The following is a 20,195-nucleotide window of genomic DNA, read 5'->3' as shown; positions in this document are numbered from 1 at the left end:
GCGTGACATCTACTAGTTATATATACATAGATTATGGATGGGTGCCAGGCACTACTTATTGATCCAGAAAAATTACGATTTCACCCTAATTCAAAATTACGATGTTGACCCCTAAAAAAATACGATTTTGCGTTTTGTTAACAATTACGATTTTGCCATCAACTCAAAATACAATCTTGCCAACATTTTGACTTTTGCTAAATTACGAATTTACCCCCAGTTCAAATTACAGTTTTGCCATTATTATAGATGCGTTTGTTTGAATTGGTTGTTTCCATGTAATTAATATTTGTGCCAAACAGTTGTCTAGCACTGGTCATTGGTCCTTTGAAATAACAACTTTATCCCAAACTTAAATTATTGTCTTGCCATCGATTTAGGTTTTTTTTAGCAAAACTATGATAGTGTTTTGTTTTAATTGTTTGAGAAATATTTAGCATAGCGCCCGACAACGCAGGTGGGGCATAAAAGGAAAGGCAGCTGCTTGGCACTTCCCCATTAGTCCAGCCAAATTACGATTTTGCCACGTTTAAATATACAGTTTTGCTATTGGTTTTGTTTTTTCTTCTCCTAGCCAAATTACGATTTTGACCTCAGCTCAAATTTATAGTTTTCCAATTGTTTTTTCCTACCAAATTACGATTTTGCCTCACTGTAAAATTCGTTTTATTGTTTTTTTTTTATATAAAACTATCGTAGGGTTTTGTTTAATTGTTTGGCTCGATGTAATTTTTATTAGTGTCAAGCGGTAGTTTTTCCATCCTTTTAGTTTTTCCTTTTAGCAAAAGTATGGTAATATTTTGTTTTAATTGGTTTACTCGACGTATTTTTTTTAAGATCGTGTTATGAGTAGTTTTTTTTTTTTGAACGGCTAATTTCTTTAATCCCCTGTCATCTGTGGGACTTGAACCCAATACTTTCCCCTTCCCAACCTAGGTGTTTTAAATGCTTTGTCTTTGCCAATGGACCACCACTCCATTGAACGTGTTATGAGTAGTATGTAAAAATAAAAGTAACCGATACACTAACGTACATGTTATAAGAAAGAAATATTTGGCTTAATGCCCCGCAACGCGGGCGGGCAGTTTACCCACATTTAGAACATGTATAATTTTGCTTGTATATTTTTTAAATTTTAAAAGACTTTGATATACTAATTTTAAGTATGTACAAGCTTTTCAAAGTATATTTTTTTAATGGTATTAATCCTTCTCTATGCGACTCGGCCGTCTCTTTTATTTGTCATGTTTCATTTCTTATAGGATCTAATATTGGCTCTATTGTATTTGTATTTTTACGAAGAAAGAAAATATAATATTTATTAAAATACAATAAAAACCAAATTAAAACTAAAAATAAAGTATACCCCGTTGACGAGATATGATTGGTCATCATCTATGTAATTAAGTTTTTAACAACTGTTTATTTCAACATCATCAAATAAATTAGTTACTTAATTTAATTTTATACCCTCGTCACATAGATTCTTATATAATGAAGTAGTAGTGTAGTGTAGAGTGTAGCACAACAAAGGTTTTCTTTATCTATGGCTGAAACCTTTGCTTCCACCATTTTCAGAATTTGTATTTCTATCTTGTAGCAGTTTCAAGATCCCTGATTATCATGGATCTCACTGTAATATATTCTTACATATTTCTTTATATGTTTTTGGGGTCTCCTTACTTTTATTAATTATGTTTATTTATTTCCAGTTTTTTTTTTGTTTTGATTCTAATTATCAGGAAACAGATGTGCTCATTATTGGTAAGGTTGACTGGAAAGGAAGACCGGCAACAAAGAATAAGCATGGAGGCATGCATGCTGCTATGTTCGTACTTGGTGGGTTTTTTGGCTTCCTAAACTTTTATGTTAACACTTTACACTTTACAACTTTAGGCGATCCTTAGTACTGCATCACTAAAACAAAATTCAACAAAAATATATGGAAAATGGGTCAAATTCAAACAAAATATTCACCTCAAGATAACCAATAGAATAGCTACTAAAAGAAGCATACAAATAAAACGAGTCAAATGGTTAGATAACGAAAAAGAAGTGAAGAGATGGCATGCGTTGAATGTAAAACAGAAACAATTGAATAGGTCAAACATAAACAAGAGTTACAAAAAGAGTAACACAACAAAGTGTTTGAAATGTTTTTAGATAACTGGGTGTTTGTTACAAGTTAAAAAAATGAGTTACATATAAAATAAGTATATATTGTTACTTGCTAATTGTACGACCATCTTTGTGCTCCAGCAACATTCGCATTCGAAAACATGGCAAACTTGGGACTGGCGGTGAACTTTGTGACTTATTTTAATGGGGTAATGCATTATGACATAGATGAAGCAGCGAACCATGTAACCAACTTCTTGGGTACCTGCTATATTCTTTCCATCGTTATGGCTTGTCTTGCGGATGCGTACATAGGACGATTTAGAACTGTTCTTATTGCGGCTTGTGTAGAATGTGTGGTAAGTGTTATTTAAGTTTTTCTGAATATATATTCATTATTTAAAACTGAGTGTACTTTGATCATTGAAAAAAAGTAAAATAGTACAAGTGTACAACAATAATGTTGCTCTTAATGAAGGCACTATCTATTTGGACGTCCTAAGTGTCGGAAAGAAGAAAATAAATAGTATAGGGGGCTAATATGTAACTTGGTGTTCTATATAAGCACCATTTCTTTGTAACCCTAGAAAATGAACTTCGATACAACTTCAATACAATTCAATACAATTCCAAACCCAAATCGGCTCATTCTCTATACCAAATAACATGGTATCAGAGCAGAGTTTCTGATCCGTAAAACAATCTGTTCTTCGATCCAACCAAACCAAAATCAATCAAACCAAAATCAATCATCTTCGAATCCCTCTTCGATCCACGAAGTTTTTTTTATTCCCACAAACCTTGGTTCATACCTTTGTTTCTAGCAACTGTTTTTTATTCCCATGAAGCTTTTTTTATTCTCAGAGACCCTTGTCATACTTTTGTCTTAGAGGTGAATAAGAAAGTCAACATCAATCATCACCATCACGTGTAGACCTTGGTTTCATACCTTTGTCTTGGGAAGGAAAAAAAAGGAATTATTTTTGGGTGGCGGCAGCGAAGATTTGGAGTGTGCACGAATTAGGGTTAGGACATACCCTAGTAGCGAATTTAATATTTGGTTTTTGCAATCCCTTCTTTTGTTGGCGGAAATAATTTTTCGAATAAAGATAGCAGACTTGTTTCATTCGGAAGTCAGCGAAAGTGTTCGGGCGAAATTACTTGGGGTTGTTTAAATCTTGAACGCGAGTTCAAGTCACCGGTGAATTTCGATAAATTCGCCGGCTGAGATAGCTTCGCCTCTTAGCGGAGTTATTCCGAACCAAAATCTTGAACGCGAGTTCAAGTATCCAGCGAAATTAATAAATTCGCTGGCTTGGTTGGTTACTTAATAACCGTGCCGGGACAACGTTAAAAAAAATGGAGATCAATCATAGTAAGAACAGTGCTTGGATTTTTGATTCTGGTGCCATTGACACCATGACGTTTGAACCATTAGACATACGGTCAATGACCCAACCTCAAAAATCTCAAATACATACAGCAAACAACGGAACGATGCAAGTGAAAGGAGGAGGAGTAATTGAAATTTCACCAACTATGAAATTGTCAAATTGCCTCTAAGTTCCGTCCTTATCGCACAAATTACTGTCAATCAGTCATATTACCAAAGAATTAAATTGCACGGTACTAATGCACCCTACTTTCTGTCTCCTACAGGATATCAGGACGGGTGTGATTATTGGACGTGGTACTGAGCGCCAAGGATTGTACTATGTGGATGAAGTGGCTCACCAGGGTACTGTGATGTTGGCTCATGGAACTGATAACCGGGACGCCTGGCTATGGCATCGACGTTTGGGGACATCCATCTCATGGTTATTCGCACCTTTTGTTTCCAAAACTCTTCCTTTCAAATGGGAAAATAGATTGTGAAACTTATCTTCGCGCCAAAAGCCATCGACACCCGTTCAAACCTAGCAATACGAAAGTTGCTTCACCTTTCTCATTAATCCATTCCGATGTGTGGGGTCCTGCTCCTGTAATTGGGGGGCAGGGTCTTCGGTACTTTATATTATTCGTGGATGATTGCACTCGCATGACATGGGTATATTTTTTAAAAAATAAAGCCGAAGTTTACGAAAAATTTGTCATGTTTTATGCTATGATCCAAACTCAGTTTCAAACTCAAATCCAAATCCTTCGATCCAACAATGGGGGGAATTTGTCAATACATCTATGAAACAATTCTTTACAACCAAAGGATTAATTCATCAAACCTCTTGTGCCCATACCCCAGAACAAAATGGTGTTTCCGAACGGAAAAACCGTATTATCCTTGAAATGACTCGAGCCCTTTTGATAGAATCTCAAGTCCCTAAATCTTTCTGGCCGGAGGCAGTTGCAACCTCCGTGTATCTGCTGAATCGGCTTCCCACAAAAGCTCTTAAATTCAAGATTCCCCTAGATTGTCTGTCTAAATCTGCCAATATTCCCCATCCTCTTACTCTTGAACCTCGAATCTTTGGGTGTACCGCTTTTGTCCATATACCCAAAACCAACCGGAACAAACTTGGCCCATGTGCTGAGAAATGTGTATTTGTCGGCTATGGGATCGATCAAATCGGTTACCAATGTTATAATCCAACAACTCGTCAAATGTTCACCACAATGAATGTTGACTTTCTTGAAACAAAATACTTTTATAACACCCAACTCAGTGGTCAGGGGGAGAATGACAGTATAGACACTCTGAGCTGGTTAACCCAAATTCCCTCATCTGAAGAAGTCACAACAGAAAACTATCACAGTACTGCAAGTCCTTCAAAAACAGACACACAATCCACGGAGCACAGTACCACTGAAGAAAGTCCATCCAACGTGATGCCTGAGGTAAGAAATACTGAGAACCCTGAATGTTCTACGTTTTATAACTATGAGACAACAGGGGAACATATAGAACCGACAACTACAGAACATGTTGATCCAGTTGTTGAACAGGTTGAACCAGTTGTTGAACATGTTGAATCAGTTGCAACAGAGACTACCGGAAGATACTCTCTTCCACCTAGATCCAATAGAGGAGTTCCTCCAAAGCGGTACTCCCCAGAGAGGGAAACCAGGAATTCAAGATATCCTGTAGCTAATATGGTCAACGGGAACTTATCTAACAGTGGAAAAGCATTCGTTGCTTCCCTATACACTGAGTAGATACCTAATTCCGTAAAGGAAGCTCAAGGTAAGAAGAACTGGGAAGAAGCAATGGAAGTGGAGATGCGTGCTCTTATGAAAAACAATACATGGGAAAAGTGCATTCTTCCTAAAGGAAAGAAAACTGTTGGATGCCGGTGGGTGTATTCGATTAAATATAAACCAGATGGTTCCATTGGAAGATACAAAGCCCGGCTTGTAGCCAAAGGGTACACTCAGACGTATGGGATCGATTACTCTGAGACATTTTCTCCGGTTGCAAAAATGGATACCATCAGAGTCCTCTTTTCCGTTGCAGCTAATAAGGATTGGCCCCTTCATCAATTTGATGTTACAAATGCATTTCTTCATGGAGACCTAACCGAAGAAGTTTACATGGAAGCACCTCCAGGTTTTTCAGGGGGTTTTAAAGATGGGGAAGTTTGTAGGTTGAAGAAATCTCTATACGGGCTAAAACAGTCTCCTAGGGCATGGTTTGGAAAGTTCACCTTGGCCATGAAAGAATACGGGTACCGCCAAAGTAACGCTGATCATACCTTATTCCTCAAAAGGAGGAACGGCCTCGTAACTTGCTTGATCATATATGTGGACGACATGATTATCACCGGAGATGACGTAGAAGAAATAGCACAACTGAAAAGGAATTTGTTTTCAAAGTTTGAAATGAAAGACCTTGGGAATCTCAGGTATTTCCTTGGAATTGAAGTTCTCAGATCTAAACGGGGGATTTTCATCTGCCAAAAGAAGTATGTTCTTGACCTCCTGGCAGAAACTGGGTTGATTGATTGTAAACCAGCTGATACGCCAATGGTGGTGAACCACAATCTTCACATGGAACTCGATGGAAAGCTCGCAGACAGAGAAAGATACCAAAGGCTAGTGGGCAAGTTAATTTATCTTTCCCATACTCGCCCTGATATAGCTTACGCTGTTGGAGTGGTAAGTCAGTTTATGCACCAACCACAAGTTGCCCACATGGAAGCTGCTCAGAGAATTCTAAGGTATCTCAAGGGAACTGCAGGCCATGGTGTGTTGTTCAAAACAAATGGGCATTTAAATGTTGAGCTCTACACTAACGCAAACTGGGCAGGAGATAAGGGAAACCGAAGGTCTACATCAGGGTACTTCTCCTTGGTTGGCGGAAACCTAGTTACCTGGAGAAGTAAGAAACAGAAGGTGGTTGCTCTGTCAAGTGCAGAAGCAGAGTTCAGAGGTATAGCTCGAGGGTTAAGCGAAGTTCTTTGGATCAGGAAGCTGCTAGAAGACATTGGTTTTTCACAAAAGGCTCCTAGTAAAGTTATCTGTGACAATACCGTTGCAATACAAATCTCAGAAAACCCAGTTCAACATGATCGAACAAAAGACGTGGAGGTAGATCGACATTTCATCAAAGAAAAGTTGGAAGGAGGAATCATAGAGCTCCCGTATGTAGCATCAAAAGATCAACTTGCAGATATCCTCACAAAAGCAGTCAACGGAAACGCGTTTAATAGTTGTTTGAGCATGTTGAGCATTGGTAACCCCACTACTCAACTTGAGGGGGAGTGTCGGAAAGAAGAAAATAAATAGTATAGGGGGCTAATATGTAACTTGGTGTTCTATATAAGCACCATTTCTTTGTAACCCTAGAAAATGAACTTCGATACAACTTCAATACAATTCAATACAATTTCAAACCCAAATCGGCTCATTCTCTATACCAAATAACACTAAGTGTCTTCTTTGACACTTTATTGTCTTATATACGATTCGCATAGCTATATAGGAGTCGTATAAGACTGACCTTAAACACCTGAACTGCCTGTCACCTATAAATGATGACATACAAATGTTATCCTTAAAAATTTGCAAAATATAGGTGTTTAATTAAAAAATTGAAATATTAATTTTATATTTTGTAATCTTATCATGTTGTGATGTGTCGTATCGTATTGTGTCTTATTGTCTCGTGTCGTGTCGTATATTTTTTTAATATTAATATTAAACATCTTGTATTGAATATGATTGTGTCTTGTCGTATTGTATTGTATTGTATTGTGTCTTGTCGTATTGTATTGTATTGTATTGTGTCATGTCGTATCATATTATACGTTATATGTAACTAACCAACCATTCAAAACATTGTAAATAAACATCACAAACATAAATAACTGAAATATAAACACATAATAAGTTTGTACATACACAACAAAATCAAAATACAACAAAATGTGAAATATAAAAAAAAAAAAAAGACAACTTTCCTAAACTTGCGCATGGCCCCTATGGATCCTGACCCGCCACCGGTGGATCATGTGGGGTCGGATCATCTAGATACTTTTGTAGCAAGGGTATCGGTCGAGGTTGAATACCAAGCGCCTACGCCCTATCCATATCCCCCACCCCTTGAATAACCCGTAATAAAGGGTCCTCGAAGCAGGCATGGTGGCGATCTCTGGTGCTCTAACCGTCGCTCCATCCCATCTAACGTCGCGGCGATAGCCGCAGGCAAATCAATGAAAACGTGTTGGGGGTACAAAGGCACCCCATATGGCGGCGATGGTGGTAGGATTTCAACGTCTACTGGAAGGTCATCCGAAGCGTCACCCACATTCACGGGCTTACCCAGCTCAACCAAAGGTGGTATGGCCTCCGGCAACGCGTCAGGGATAAGAATCTTCCCTCTCGTGAAACCGAACACCAATGCCCGGATACTCGCGCATAAGGCGCATGCCTATCAGTGTCTTCCAACATAATCTCGTTGACTTGAACGCTGCAAAAAACGGGCATCACCATCTAAAATGAGGCCCAAGGAGCGGGTATTGATGGTGATGTACGCCGCTCCGTCCAACGACCTTCGCTCCTGTTGGTGATGTACTGATGCGAACCACTCCCCGAGACACCTGGCCAGGGCGCACGACCGTTTATATAATAAACACTAAATATAAAACAGGTCGTCCTGGTTGCACCACTCGCGACTCATCTCCTGTGAGGTACCGATAAGTTTGTGCAAATATAGGTATAAAGGGTGTCTAATGGCAATGAGTCTTCCATTGCTCCTGCCAAAGCGGGACTCAGCAATCACCATCAAGAAACTGAGGAGCGTAGATCAGTCAACAATCTAGATCCTATCATGTAAAATGGTGTAACGGTCTCCGACTCGGTATATATCTGGAAACCAAAGCAAAATGATGAAACAACATCTCATATGTGCGACATGCCAAATAGTAACTAACCATGACAAATGGGTGGTCCGAATCGTCCATTTCCTCCGGTTGATCATCTGACCGAGGCGTCAAAGTGAATGAGGCAATGAACTCGACAACCAGCTCGTGAAATGACGGCCGGAAGCCTGGAACGCTGTCTTGGACAATCGATACGACGGGGTATCAAGTCTAATGATATCCTGGGCTCTGGCATCCTCAATGACAACATTGTCCAATCAGTCACGACATGTCTGAAGACATGTATCCTACGTAGCTTTCGACGACGGCCAAAAGCATATGTATGCTCCTCAAAATCTAAGTGTGGTGGTCGTGTAGCGGGTCAACCGAGGGCCTACCGACCTCACGCGCCCGCCCTTGACCCGCTTGTCTCACATCAACATCCATATTGACCTGTAAAGTTTCAAATGGTTTGAGCTTGGAAGCAACCTGATATCTATCGATAGGCGAGAACAGACTGCTATTGGCTGCTTCGCCTATCGATTCTATTATGGCCGGCTTGGAGACATCAGAGGAAGACTATCATCTGGCATACGAGAAAAGAGTCCAGCCGAGCATATTTGTTTGCTAGTTTAGGCTGTTGACGTGTCCTCCGCACCCACTTGAATGAGCTTGTTCTGGTAATGAATTAAGCGGCATCGAGGAGGTTCGGTTCCATAGTGATTTCGTCTGCTTTTTAAAAATCGAGTCGGTATACGTCTTTTAGTTTTATATTTAACAACATTATATATAGGGGAAGGTTCAAATGAAAACCACTTTTTATTGTGAAAACTCGAAAACTAAATAAAAAAAGCCAAAAAAAACATAATTTTTTTAATTTTTTTTTGCAAACCAAAATTCGCAGGTTTTTATATAAAAAAAAAATTTTTGTGTAGTGCACATGTGTAATAATACACATGTGTATGTGTAATACTACACATGTGTATGTGTACTACACATGTGTATTATTACACATGTGCACTACACAATTTTTTTTTTTTGAAAAAAGTTTTTTTATATATAAAAACCAGCGATTTTTATAAAAAAAATTGAAAAAAAAAAATTTTTTTTGTGTGTTTTTCAGGCTTTTTTTAATTAGTTTTCGAGTTTTCACAATAAAAGTGGTTTTCATTTGAACCATCCCCTATATATATATTGTTATTAAAGTTACGATGAATATTAACTTTATTTTTATAATAATATATAGCTTTTGATTATTTTTTACTTAATATATTATAATAGTTTATTATTTTATTCACCTTTTAAAACCATATATTTCCTTTACCATTTTTTAATAATTCTTTTTTTCTTTTTTCTTTTTTAGAACATATACTAATTTATTTATTAATTTGATACGTAGTTGTGCTTGATTTTTTCTCTAACATTCCGTCACAAGTTTTTTTAAAAACGATATTGTACTCAAAATAAAGTATTTATTTGTTATCATAAAATGGTACGATGATAAACTAAACCGTTCTAATAGTATGACTTTCTAAACAACATGTTTTGTTTTCAAATCACGTTTGTTTTACGTTATAATTTGCTCGTTTTCGCCGCAACGCGCGACATAAAAAAACTAGATATTGTTTAATATTCAAATAAACTAATTCATATTTAAAAGAAAATAAACTTAATTATTAAAAACATGGTAATTTATAATCTTTTTAAATATTGTAACAAATTAATAATAATTAATAAACTTATTAATTTATAACTTTTTAAATATTTTTTATTTGTAAATTATTATTATTATTACTTATTATTTATTTTTATTATTATATTTATATTTATATTTATATTTATATTTATATTTATATTTATATTTATATTTATATTTATATTTATATTTATATTTATATTTATATTTATATTTATATTTATATATATATTTATATTTATATTTATATTTATATTTATATTTCCTACTTATACATTTAGAAGCTGGGGGAATAGTGCCAGGCAGCTGCCTGGCACTCCCCCATTGGACCAACCTTTTTTAAATTTAATTTTATTTTTTGTTTAAAATTACGCTTTCGTCCTTCGTTTAAAAATACATTTTTGCCCCCAGCTCAAAAAAAATTATAGTTTTGCCCCTAGCTCAAAATTACGCTTTTGCCCTCGGTTCGAAAACTCATTTTTAATTTTGTTCTCAGTTTAAAATTACGGTTTCGCCCTTAGCAGCTGTCTGGGACTCCCCCATTGGACCAACCTTTTTTAAATTTCATTTTATTTCCAGTTTAAAATTACGCTTTCGTCCTTCGTTTAAAAATACGTTTTTGCCCCCAGCTCAAAATAAAATTATAGTTTTGCCCCTAGCTCAAAATTACGCTTTTGCCCTCGGTTCAAAAACTCATTTTTAATTTTGTTCTCAGTTTAAAATTACGGTTTCGCCCTTCGTTTAAAAATACGGTTTTGCCCCCGGTTTAAAATAAAATTTTGGTTTTCCCTCTACCTTAAAATTACGATTCTACCCTCAACTCAAAATTACGTTTTTGCCCACAGTTCAAAATAAAATTATGACCCCCCCCCCCCCCCGCAAGCTCAAAATTATGATTTCGCCTATAACTCAAAATATAATTACGATTTTGCCCTCTATACAGACATAAATGTTATGAGAGAGAAATATTCGGTTTATTGCCCCGCACTCCCCAATTGGACCAACATGTTTTTTATTTTATATTTTTTTAAGAAAAAGAAATATATTTTTCATTCATATTTGCCAAGTTACATCAAAACAGAAGGTAGACGGGCAACAAGCTGCGCCGCCACCCCTTTCTGAATGGCAAACCCTAATCTGCCAAAGATAAAATCTCGTCCCTTTGGTGCCGAGCAATTGTTGTGGATGACCCGTTGGACCCTGGTCAGGAATTGGATAGCTTCTGGCGCTAGAGAGCCAAATGTGTCAAAGGCAAAAGGGACAAAAACATGCTGGTTCTCTGCACAAGCTTTAGCGTGCTTGTCAACTTTCTTCGATTCTGACTTTCTTGCTGCTTGACCAGCTACAAACCCATTTTCCCTTAAGCCAACCAGAGGGGAAACCCCCGTGAGGTCAACACAAGCGTGTTTCCCCCTAGCCGAACCAAAAACGAGCAGATCTGCTAGTCGCAGAGTAGATCTCCCTTCCATGGGGTCCGTAAGGAAATTCACAGGAGCCTCTTTCTTAGCTGAAATCCCAGCTCTTCTCAGGATGTCCCACAAAACATCTCGTACCCAGTCATGCCGATATTTGAACCCAAGGAGCTCTTTACAATGCACTGCGTGCTCTCCGTATTTATCCATACAAGCTTTACGGCATATTGGGCATGTTTCATCTCTGGATACATAGGGATCATCAGCCGGTATTTAAGGATTGCTATGTATTCTACTGCTGACATACATTGTCCCAGCCCCTCAATTGGATAACGGTCAGAAAATCCTGAGCATGGGGACCCTTCAGGCACTCCCACACCGCCCTTTGGCGAGGTGACAAATCAGAATTTTCTCCCAGTCTTTGAGCGATTTTGCTAAACAGAGCATTCGACAAAGTTGTTTGTGGTTTCGAGGGGGCGGTGTCCTTTTTAGAGAAACCGCCGATATCAAAGTCTGGGAGATAGACATTTAAGCGTTCAAGCGCCTGCAGATAGTCCACGTCGAGCTCGACAACCCCACTGTTCCGAAGGATATGATCCTGTAATTCCCAAGACTGAGCTCTGGACGCCACAAAAGCATAAACCCCGACATCTCGAGCTGAGAGCAGACCCAAACCACCTAGACGCATTGGCAGGGATGCCAAACGCCATTGGAGGTCCCCAAAGAATGGGCCACCACCTACGACTATGTCTTCTATAGCCTCTCGGAGGCCATCATCGAACCGAGATGATGCATCCTCCATCAAATAAGGTTGACAAGTTCGCAGCCCGAAAAGTAACTTAGCAACCCCCATGCACGATCTTAGCAGAAGGAGTTCACATTGAGGGTCCCTAAGGCATGGCAAGAGTTTCATGAGTTCAACCGCCCCCGTCGCCCGCCGCCCTGCCAACTCGCCAACGAAGCTAGGGTCACGGCTAACAGCTCCACCCAGCAGCTTAACCCCCCTCTCTGGTCTGCCAATCCCTTTCGGGAAAAGCCCGTCCTGAAGTTTCTGCCCATCACATGTCGGCCAATATTTTATATCCATTTTAAAATTATGTTTTTGCCCTCAACTCAAAATAAAATTTACATTTTTTTCCCTATCTCAAAATTACGATCTTGCCTTTAATTCAAAATTACGACTTTGCCTGGCACTCCCCCATTGGACCAACCAGTTTATTATTTTATATCCATTCTAAAATAACGTTTTTGCCCCCTCTTTAAAATTACGATTTTGCTCCTAGCGCAAAATAAAATTACGATTTGTTCCCAACTCAAAATTACGATTTTTCCCTCCATTCAAAATTAAATTGTGGTTTTGCCCTCAACTCAGAATTACCTTTTCGCCACCAGTTCAAAATAAAATTCTGTTTTTTTAGTTGGTTGACTCGATTTAATTGTTTTTCGTGTCAATGAGCTGCCTAACACTCGCTTATTATTCGGCCATCGCGCCGCAACGCGGGCGGGGCTATAACTAGTTATATATAAGTAGGAAGTTAGCTACAGTGTCAAATACATGTCTTTCCATGATTGGTGCACAACTTAATCAACACAAGGTACAAGCTCCAACATTTGTGAATTGGGAACAAACAACACAGCACGACATCACCAAACCACTACACCACCGTAACATTTTTGACAGTTACCACGTCGGTAAAAGGCCTTCACTGACCACCGCCGGTACTACCATCATGGGTTTCGTTGGTCCAAGTTTCTAACCTTTTCCTTTAGAGTAAGCATCGGCCAAAAATAGTTGGTCTCATGTTTTTGCCGACCACCTCCTAACCTCCGACAATCACCAACTGCACGGGTTACGGTATCTCAACAGGTGAGAGAGAAGATATATAATCGGAGACGATGATAAGTCACCGCCGCTGTCGCTAGAACCCTAAAAGATTAGCCATGGTAGCAGCAGTTTTGCACACGAATCGTCACCTCCGTTCCCGATCTACAACATGCAACAGCCGTCGAGTCGCCATCGCTGCTTAACGAATTCGCCGGACCCCTAAAAGGTGTGGGTTATGCCATGAGTCTCGAGAGGAAACAACGGGTTCGTCTAGAGTTTTCGTGTGTTGGTGGTGGATTAAAAGGATTGACAAGAGACATGGTTCGGGAAACATGCGTTGAAGGTGAAACCGTCACGATGATGTTGAACTGGTATGTTGAGGATGACGAACAAGAAGAAAACAAAAAAGCTTTGATGGTGGTCTTTGGTCCTTTAATTTGTTTTACTAAATCTTATATTAAAATAATGAGTTAAATGCCATTTTAGTCCATGCGGTTTGGGTCATTTTGTCAGTTTAGTCTAAAGGTTTCATTTTTAACTTGTGGGTCCAAAAAGGTTTCACAGTTGTCATTTTAGTCCACTGGGTTAACTTCATTCATTTTTTCTGTTAACGAGAAGGCCAATTCGGTCATTTTATATGGCTGAATTGCCCTTTTAGTTAACAGAATTACATACAAAATGACCGAATTGGCCTTCTCGTTAACAGAAAAAATGTATGAAGTTAACCAAGTGGACTAAAATGACAACTGTGAAACCTTTTTGGACCCACAGGTTAAAAATGAAACCTTTGGACTAAACTGACAAAATGACCCAAACCACATGGACTAAAATGGCATTTAACTCACTCTAAAATAATTATCATTTTCTCCCCCACTCAATTTCTTATTTCTTAACAAAATATATATGTTTACATTAATAGATATGTTATTTGGTTTTCAACAACACTTTAAAATATTATAAGTAAAAATAAAAATGGTAATGTTTCACTTTTACCTAATGCAGTTGACAAATTAAACATTATAAAGAAGCAAGACCTTTATGCATATATGAGTTGTAACTTTGGCTTAGGGTGTTTTTCAAAAAAAAAAATGAAATTTTCTTTTTTTAACCCTAAAGTTTTATTCTTTGACAATTTAAGTTTAAAGTTTTAATCTTTGTTTTCTTTTTAACCTTAAAGTTTTAATCTTTGACAATTTAAGTTTAAAGTTTTAATCTTTGACAATTTAAGTTTAAAGTTTTAGTCTTTGGTAATTTAACCCCTTTGATTAATTTGATTTTTCACTTCTAATCAAAATTTTCCATCTTATACAATTTAACTCCTTTGATTAATTTGATTTTTCACTTCTAATTCAAAAGTTTTCATCTTTTGCAATTTAACCACTTTGATTTTTTTACTTATGTGTTGTAGTCTTGGTTTTGGGGGTTTTTCAAAGAAAAAATGGTTATGCATATGGTTGTTGTAACCTTGAGTTTGGGGGTTTGTTTTTTTACTTTTCACCCAAAAGTATTTCATAAATTACTTTTCACCCAAAACTATTTCATAAATTACTTTTAACCCAAAACTATTTGTTTTTTTACTTTAAACACAAAACTTTTTAATCTGTCATCACAACTTTTTTTACTTTCAACTTTGTTCCTTTATAGTTTTAATTTTCCGCAAATTTTTCGCTTTATGCTTCGTTCTAAATTTTGTGACTTAACACATCGTAACATGTGTCTTTGGTTTAACGTTTTTACGTTTCGTTCTAAATTTTGCGAGTTAATATGACGCAACGTGCGTGTATGGGTGAACGTTTTTACATCGTCTATTTTTTTCTGTTTGGCAGGTTCAACATAACGTGCGCGTCCTAAATCGACTTAGTTATAACTAAAGAATTCTCGTTAATTTAAATTCATATTTCAAAATTTAATATATATGAGAAACTTGATTTTCATGTATTTTCTTTTAATCTCATACTAATTTTAAACTACTCTATTTTAATCTCATCATAGATTTTTTTGCGAAAATGTTAAATATTTTTGTAAGGATTCTATAAAGTTAGCTTTATTAGCGTTTTGATGCGTTTTTTTTTTCTGCTGGGTAGATACGAGTGTACAATTCGTCGACACCAAGGCTTATAAATTTAAAACACATCTATAATTCGTCGATACATGTAACACTATTTTTGGCTTCTCTTGCGATTGCTATACCGAGTGTGAGTATTCTATATATTGTGTAATGAACGGAATCGAATCGATACCGGCTGAATTCTCGCGTGCAACAGACGTGGTAATTTTCTAGTTAATCAACATTTAAAGAAAATGTGCGTAGGCCACATCATCATCATCTTCAACATATAGCCTTGTATGGTTCTTCCCTTAAAAAAAAATGATTAAAAAAAAAAACCAATCAAAATCAATCCAAAATCATACAATTTAACGGATACAATTTAGAACAAAATACATATTCATGATCACGAGTGAAAATAACTAACCTTTACGGCGAAAAAAGAGAGAAAAGGACCGGTTGATTTGTCGGGTCTTGAGTGTGTGTTTTGGTGTGCGTTTGATTTGTGACTCGTATGAGAGAAGGTTGATTTGTACGGGTGCTAAACGGGGTCATGTTTGCGGTTTGGCAGGTTTAACGCGACTCGAACCCAAAAATTTAGATGAACCCGAACCCGAAAATCTGTCATATATATGAACCTGAACACGACCCGAATATTCCCAGACTCGAACACGACCCATTCAACCTGATTTTTTTTTATTCTTTGATTTTTTTTTTCACACTTTAATATACTAAAGTTAAAATTTACTAAAAAAACATAAATGCATATAATAAAATGACATTTAAATAATAAATTCTAATGTCAAATTTTATTTTTAAGTTATAATACTAACATAAAATATACACCCAATATAATTTTTGACATAAAAGAAATTGTAAAAACCCATAAATTTCGTGTTAGCTAAACGGGTTCGCGGGTTCAACTTGACACTAATCCGAACCCGTTTAAACTAAACCCAAACCCATGAATTTCGTGTTAGGTATGTTTCGTGTAAAAAGTTCACACCCCTACAGATTCATATCAGCCTTATACGCACCCCAATATGACTCTTATAGGACTTTACGAGCTATATAGGTGTTCGTATGAGGCTGATATGCATCAACCTCCCCCAATACAAAGCCTTTATACAAATCGTAAAGAGTTATACGAGTTGTATAAGGGTGAAGTAATTTTTTATTTCATTTTATAAGTTACGTATCGTATCGTGTCGATTCGTACTCTATCTTTACGTGTCGTATCGTATTGTATCATATGACATCGTGACGTTTCGTATTGTGTCGTATCGTGTCATTTCATATTGTCTCATTATGTGTCGTATCATATTATATTATATCATTACGTATTGTATTGTATCATTAGGTGTCGTATTGTAACATATCATGTCGTATCATATTATACATGTAAAATTACAAATTATATTCACACATTCAAAATACATGTAAATTTACAACTTAACCAAGATAATACACAGTGCCGTTTGGATTAGGATTCATTAACGCTCTGCACAACTGTATCCACCACAGAGCTGAGTTGCGGCAGCAATGATACGGTGGTGGTGAGACTACATATGCGGACATGCGGTAGTGGTGCAACCGCTAATTATAACTAAAAGCTACATTATGGTTTTGAGTTAATCATGATTAGGATTGCAAATGAGTCGAGCAGCTCGCGAGCTATTTGAGATCGGCTCGAGAAAAAGCTCGAAACGAGTCGAGCCTTATCGAGCCTTATCGAGCCAAGCTTGAGTCTAAAATAAAGCTCATTTGTTTATCGAGCCCGAGCTCGAGCCTCGCATGTGAAGCTCGTTAGGCTCATCGAGCCTTATTGAGCCTTAGTGTAAACGAGCCAAGTCGACAGTGTCGGATCTTGCCCGTTGAACGTCCCAGGGCCGAAAGACACGGGCACTAAAAAATGCCTGGGCCGAACATAGTATATATAAAAAATTTCGATCGAAATGCGGAAAATTAGCACTACGGCCGAAAAACTTGCCTGGGCCGTGGCCCTGGCACAGGCCTTCTAAGATCCACCCATGCAAGTCGAGCCAATCTTATTTAAACTTGTTTACAAACCGAACTCGAACCTTAAAATAAGCTTATTAAGTAAAGGATCCCGAGCTTCATTTATGGAGCTCGCGAGCCTAATAAGTTTATTGTTTATATTATTTTTATTTAATATATTAATTAATAGATAATAAACCAGCCGAGCCAGGGCCGAGGTCGAGCTTGAGAAAATACCAACGAGGCGAGCTCGAGCTTTGAAAACAAAGCTTGAATCGAGCCGAGCTCGAGCCCAAACTATCATAAATTAGTCGAGCTCAGGCTCGGGCTCGGCTAGGCTCATTGAACAAAGATTTCAATTGAATTCGGTACTAAAAATTTCAAGGTTGATAAAAACTCGTGTGTGGGTGTTCAAAATGTGTGCTTTGTTCATGATGGAACACAGTTCATATATTTTTTTACTTGGTCATTTTTCTAATTTTTAATTTATAAATAAATAATCTATCATAGGGGATTGCATTGCTCACACTACAAGCTCACTATCCAAAGCTCAAACCACCTCAATGTAACATTTTTTTGCCAACATCAAACTGCGAGAAAGTGAATAAAGGAAATGCTGTGCTCCTATTCTTTGCGATCTACCTTCTAGCTGTAGGTAATGGGGGTGTAAAAGCAGCACTGCCATCACACGGAGCAGATCAATTTGAACAAAAAGATATAAAAGAGGCGAGACACACGCCAACTTTCTTCAACTGTTTGCTACTAGGTGTTGTAGTGGGAGGTTCAGTTAGCTTAACTTGCTTCGTGTGGGTGCAAGTCAACAAAGGCTTTGATAGGGGATTTGGGCTTTCGTTTATCGCCATGTTCTTGGGTGTAATTATCTTTGTTTTTGGATTACCGTGGTATCGTATACATGTTGTTCAAGGAAGCAGTGCCATTACAGAAATTGTACAGGTTTGTAGACAACAAGCATATTTTCATAAATTCACTTAATTAATGGATTTCCCTAAGCTTGTTGTACTTTCAGGTTTACGTTGCTGCTATTAGAAATCGAAAGCTTCCACTTCCCGATGACCCTTCTGATCTCCATGAGATACCCATGGAATGCGAAGCTACACTTCATCAAGAATTCTTACCTCACAGAAATGTTTACAGGTTAACATTTTTAAATAACTTCAATCTGTTCCATTCTATTTGTTGCTAAAATGTTCAATCCTGAAGAAACACAAAACATTTTAATTAGAGTAGAGGTGTGGCTAGACAATAAAGTAAATATTTATTTTGCTAACTTGTTATGTCTAATGTCTATTTTAATGGTTCTCATTTTTTTTTTTTTTTTGTTAGATGGCTAGACAAAGCAGCAATCCAATCTGGTAACACTGATCAATCTCCAAGTCCTTGGAAACTTTGTAGGGTTACACAAGTGGAAAATGCAAAAATCTTACTAGCAATGGTTCCAGTTTTCTTATGTAGCATTATTATGACACTTTGCTTAGCTCAACTCCAAACATTTTCAATACAACAAGGGGCCACCATGGATATTAAGATAGCTAATTCTTTTAGCATTCCACCTGCATCTCTCCCGATTATTCCTGTAATATTCCTACTCATTGCCATCCCGATTTATGACAAAATCCTTGTACCTTGGATTCGTAAATTTACCGGCATTCCCACTGGCATAACTTACTTACAAAGAGTAGGTGTGGGGCTTATTCTCTCTGCATTATCAATGGCAATTGCCGGTATTGTGGAAGTAAAGAGAAAAAATGTCGCTAAACACCACAACATGCTAGATGCGACCCCTGTGCTTCAACCATTGCCCATTAGTGTCTTCTGGTTGTCCTTCCAATATTTTGTTTATGGTATAGCTGATATGTTCACTTATGTGGGATTACTCGAGTTTTTCTATTCACAAGCACCTCAATCAATCAAATCCATCTCTTCTTGCTTTCTTTGGAGCTCAATGGCATTTGGGTTTTACTTGAGCAGTATCACCGTGAAGATAGTGAACCGGGCAACAACAGGGGTCACAAAAACCGGAGGATGGTTGTCTGGAAACAACCTAAATCGGAATCATTTGGAAAAGTTTTACTGGTTGCTAGCTATATTGAGTTTGATCAATTTCATAGTTTATCTTTTTGTTGCAACCAAGTATAAGTATAGGCCACAAAGTCATGATGTTGAGGATGAGTGAAACGCACTTCAAGCGAGGACATAAAATCATCCAAAGGAGGATTTTTTATATGCAAAGTTAAAGATCTCCAAATTTAGCTCGAGTTTATATTGTTGATCTTCCTTTAAGTTGTATGATTATGATTGGGTGTGGTAATTTATCTACTTATGAGGTGTCTACTTGGTAAAATATTTAGCGAACTATTATACGAAAAACAGTATCATTCAAGCAACAATGATAAATAGAAACAATTTAAGTTTAATTCATACGTCTGTAACGAATAGATTTGCATAGATTTGCAAAGTTGTCTATCCACTACAAGAAATCGGATCTATAGCGACGACCCAAAAAATGCTTTTCGCGACGAAATTCCGTGCCCGTAACCTATTGCGACCAAAATTAGTCGCAACAAGGTCGTTGCTATTGATCCGTCGTACAGGCTGTTATTTTCGTCGCTACACAGGCATCGCTATAGATTGACTTATTGCGAGGATTTTTAGTCTCTATAGGGTTTTTACAATTTCCTGCAATTTCATCTTTAAAGACTAAATTTGGTCGCTACAGGTTTTTTATAATTATAAAGTTTTTCTTCTATGGACACTAAATTTAGTCGCGATAGAGTTTTTAAAAATA

At 37.3% G+C, this 20,195-nt stretch overlaps 1 protein-coding gene across 1 annotated transcript; it reads left to right on the top strand.

Annotated features, from left to right (window-relative positions):
* Nucleotides 1–1,581: 1,581 nt before the first annotated feature.
* On the top strand, nt 1,582–19,684 carry LOC110936869 (protein NRT1/ PTR FAMILY 4.3). Its single transcript, XM_022179282.2, has 6 exons — nt 1,582–1,635; nt 1,743–1,839; nt 2,260–2,477; nt 17,900–18,343; nt 18,417–18,544; nt 18,734–19,684. The coding sequence occupies exons 1-6, from the start codon at nt 1,624–1,626 to the stop codon at nt 19,581–19,583; spliced, it is 1,749 nt and encodes a 582-aa protein (XP_022034974.1). The 5' UTR covers nt 1,582–1,623; the 3' UTR covers nt 19,584–19,684.
* The last annotated feature ends 511 nt before the right edge of the window (nt 19,685–20,195 follow it).

The sequence above is a fragment of the Helianthus annuus genome, chromosome 4, assembly GCF_002127325.2.
Source record: "Helianthus annuus cultivar XRQ/B chromosome 4, HanXRQr2.0-SUNRISE, whole genome shotgun sequence".
Lineage (NCBI taxonomy): Eukaryota > Viridiplantae > Streptophyta > Magnoliopsida > Asterales > Asteraceae > Helianthus > Helianthus annuus.
Note: the sequence above shows the minus strand (reverse complement) of the source record. Positions and strands in the feature narration are given on the sequence as shown.

Coding starts and splice junctions, on each gene's coding strand:
- LOC110936869 (XM_022179282.2), top strand. Junction 18,344..18,416: donor CCATTACAGAAATTGTACAG/GTTTGTAGACAA, acceptor TTGTACTTTCAG/GTTTACGTTGCTGCTATTAG. Junction 18,545..18,733: donor CCTCACAGAAATGTTTACAG/GTTAACATTTTT, acceptor TTTTTTTGTTAG/ATGGCTAGACAAAGCAGCAA.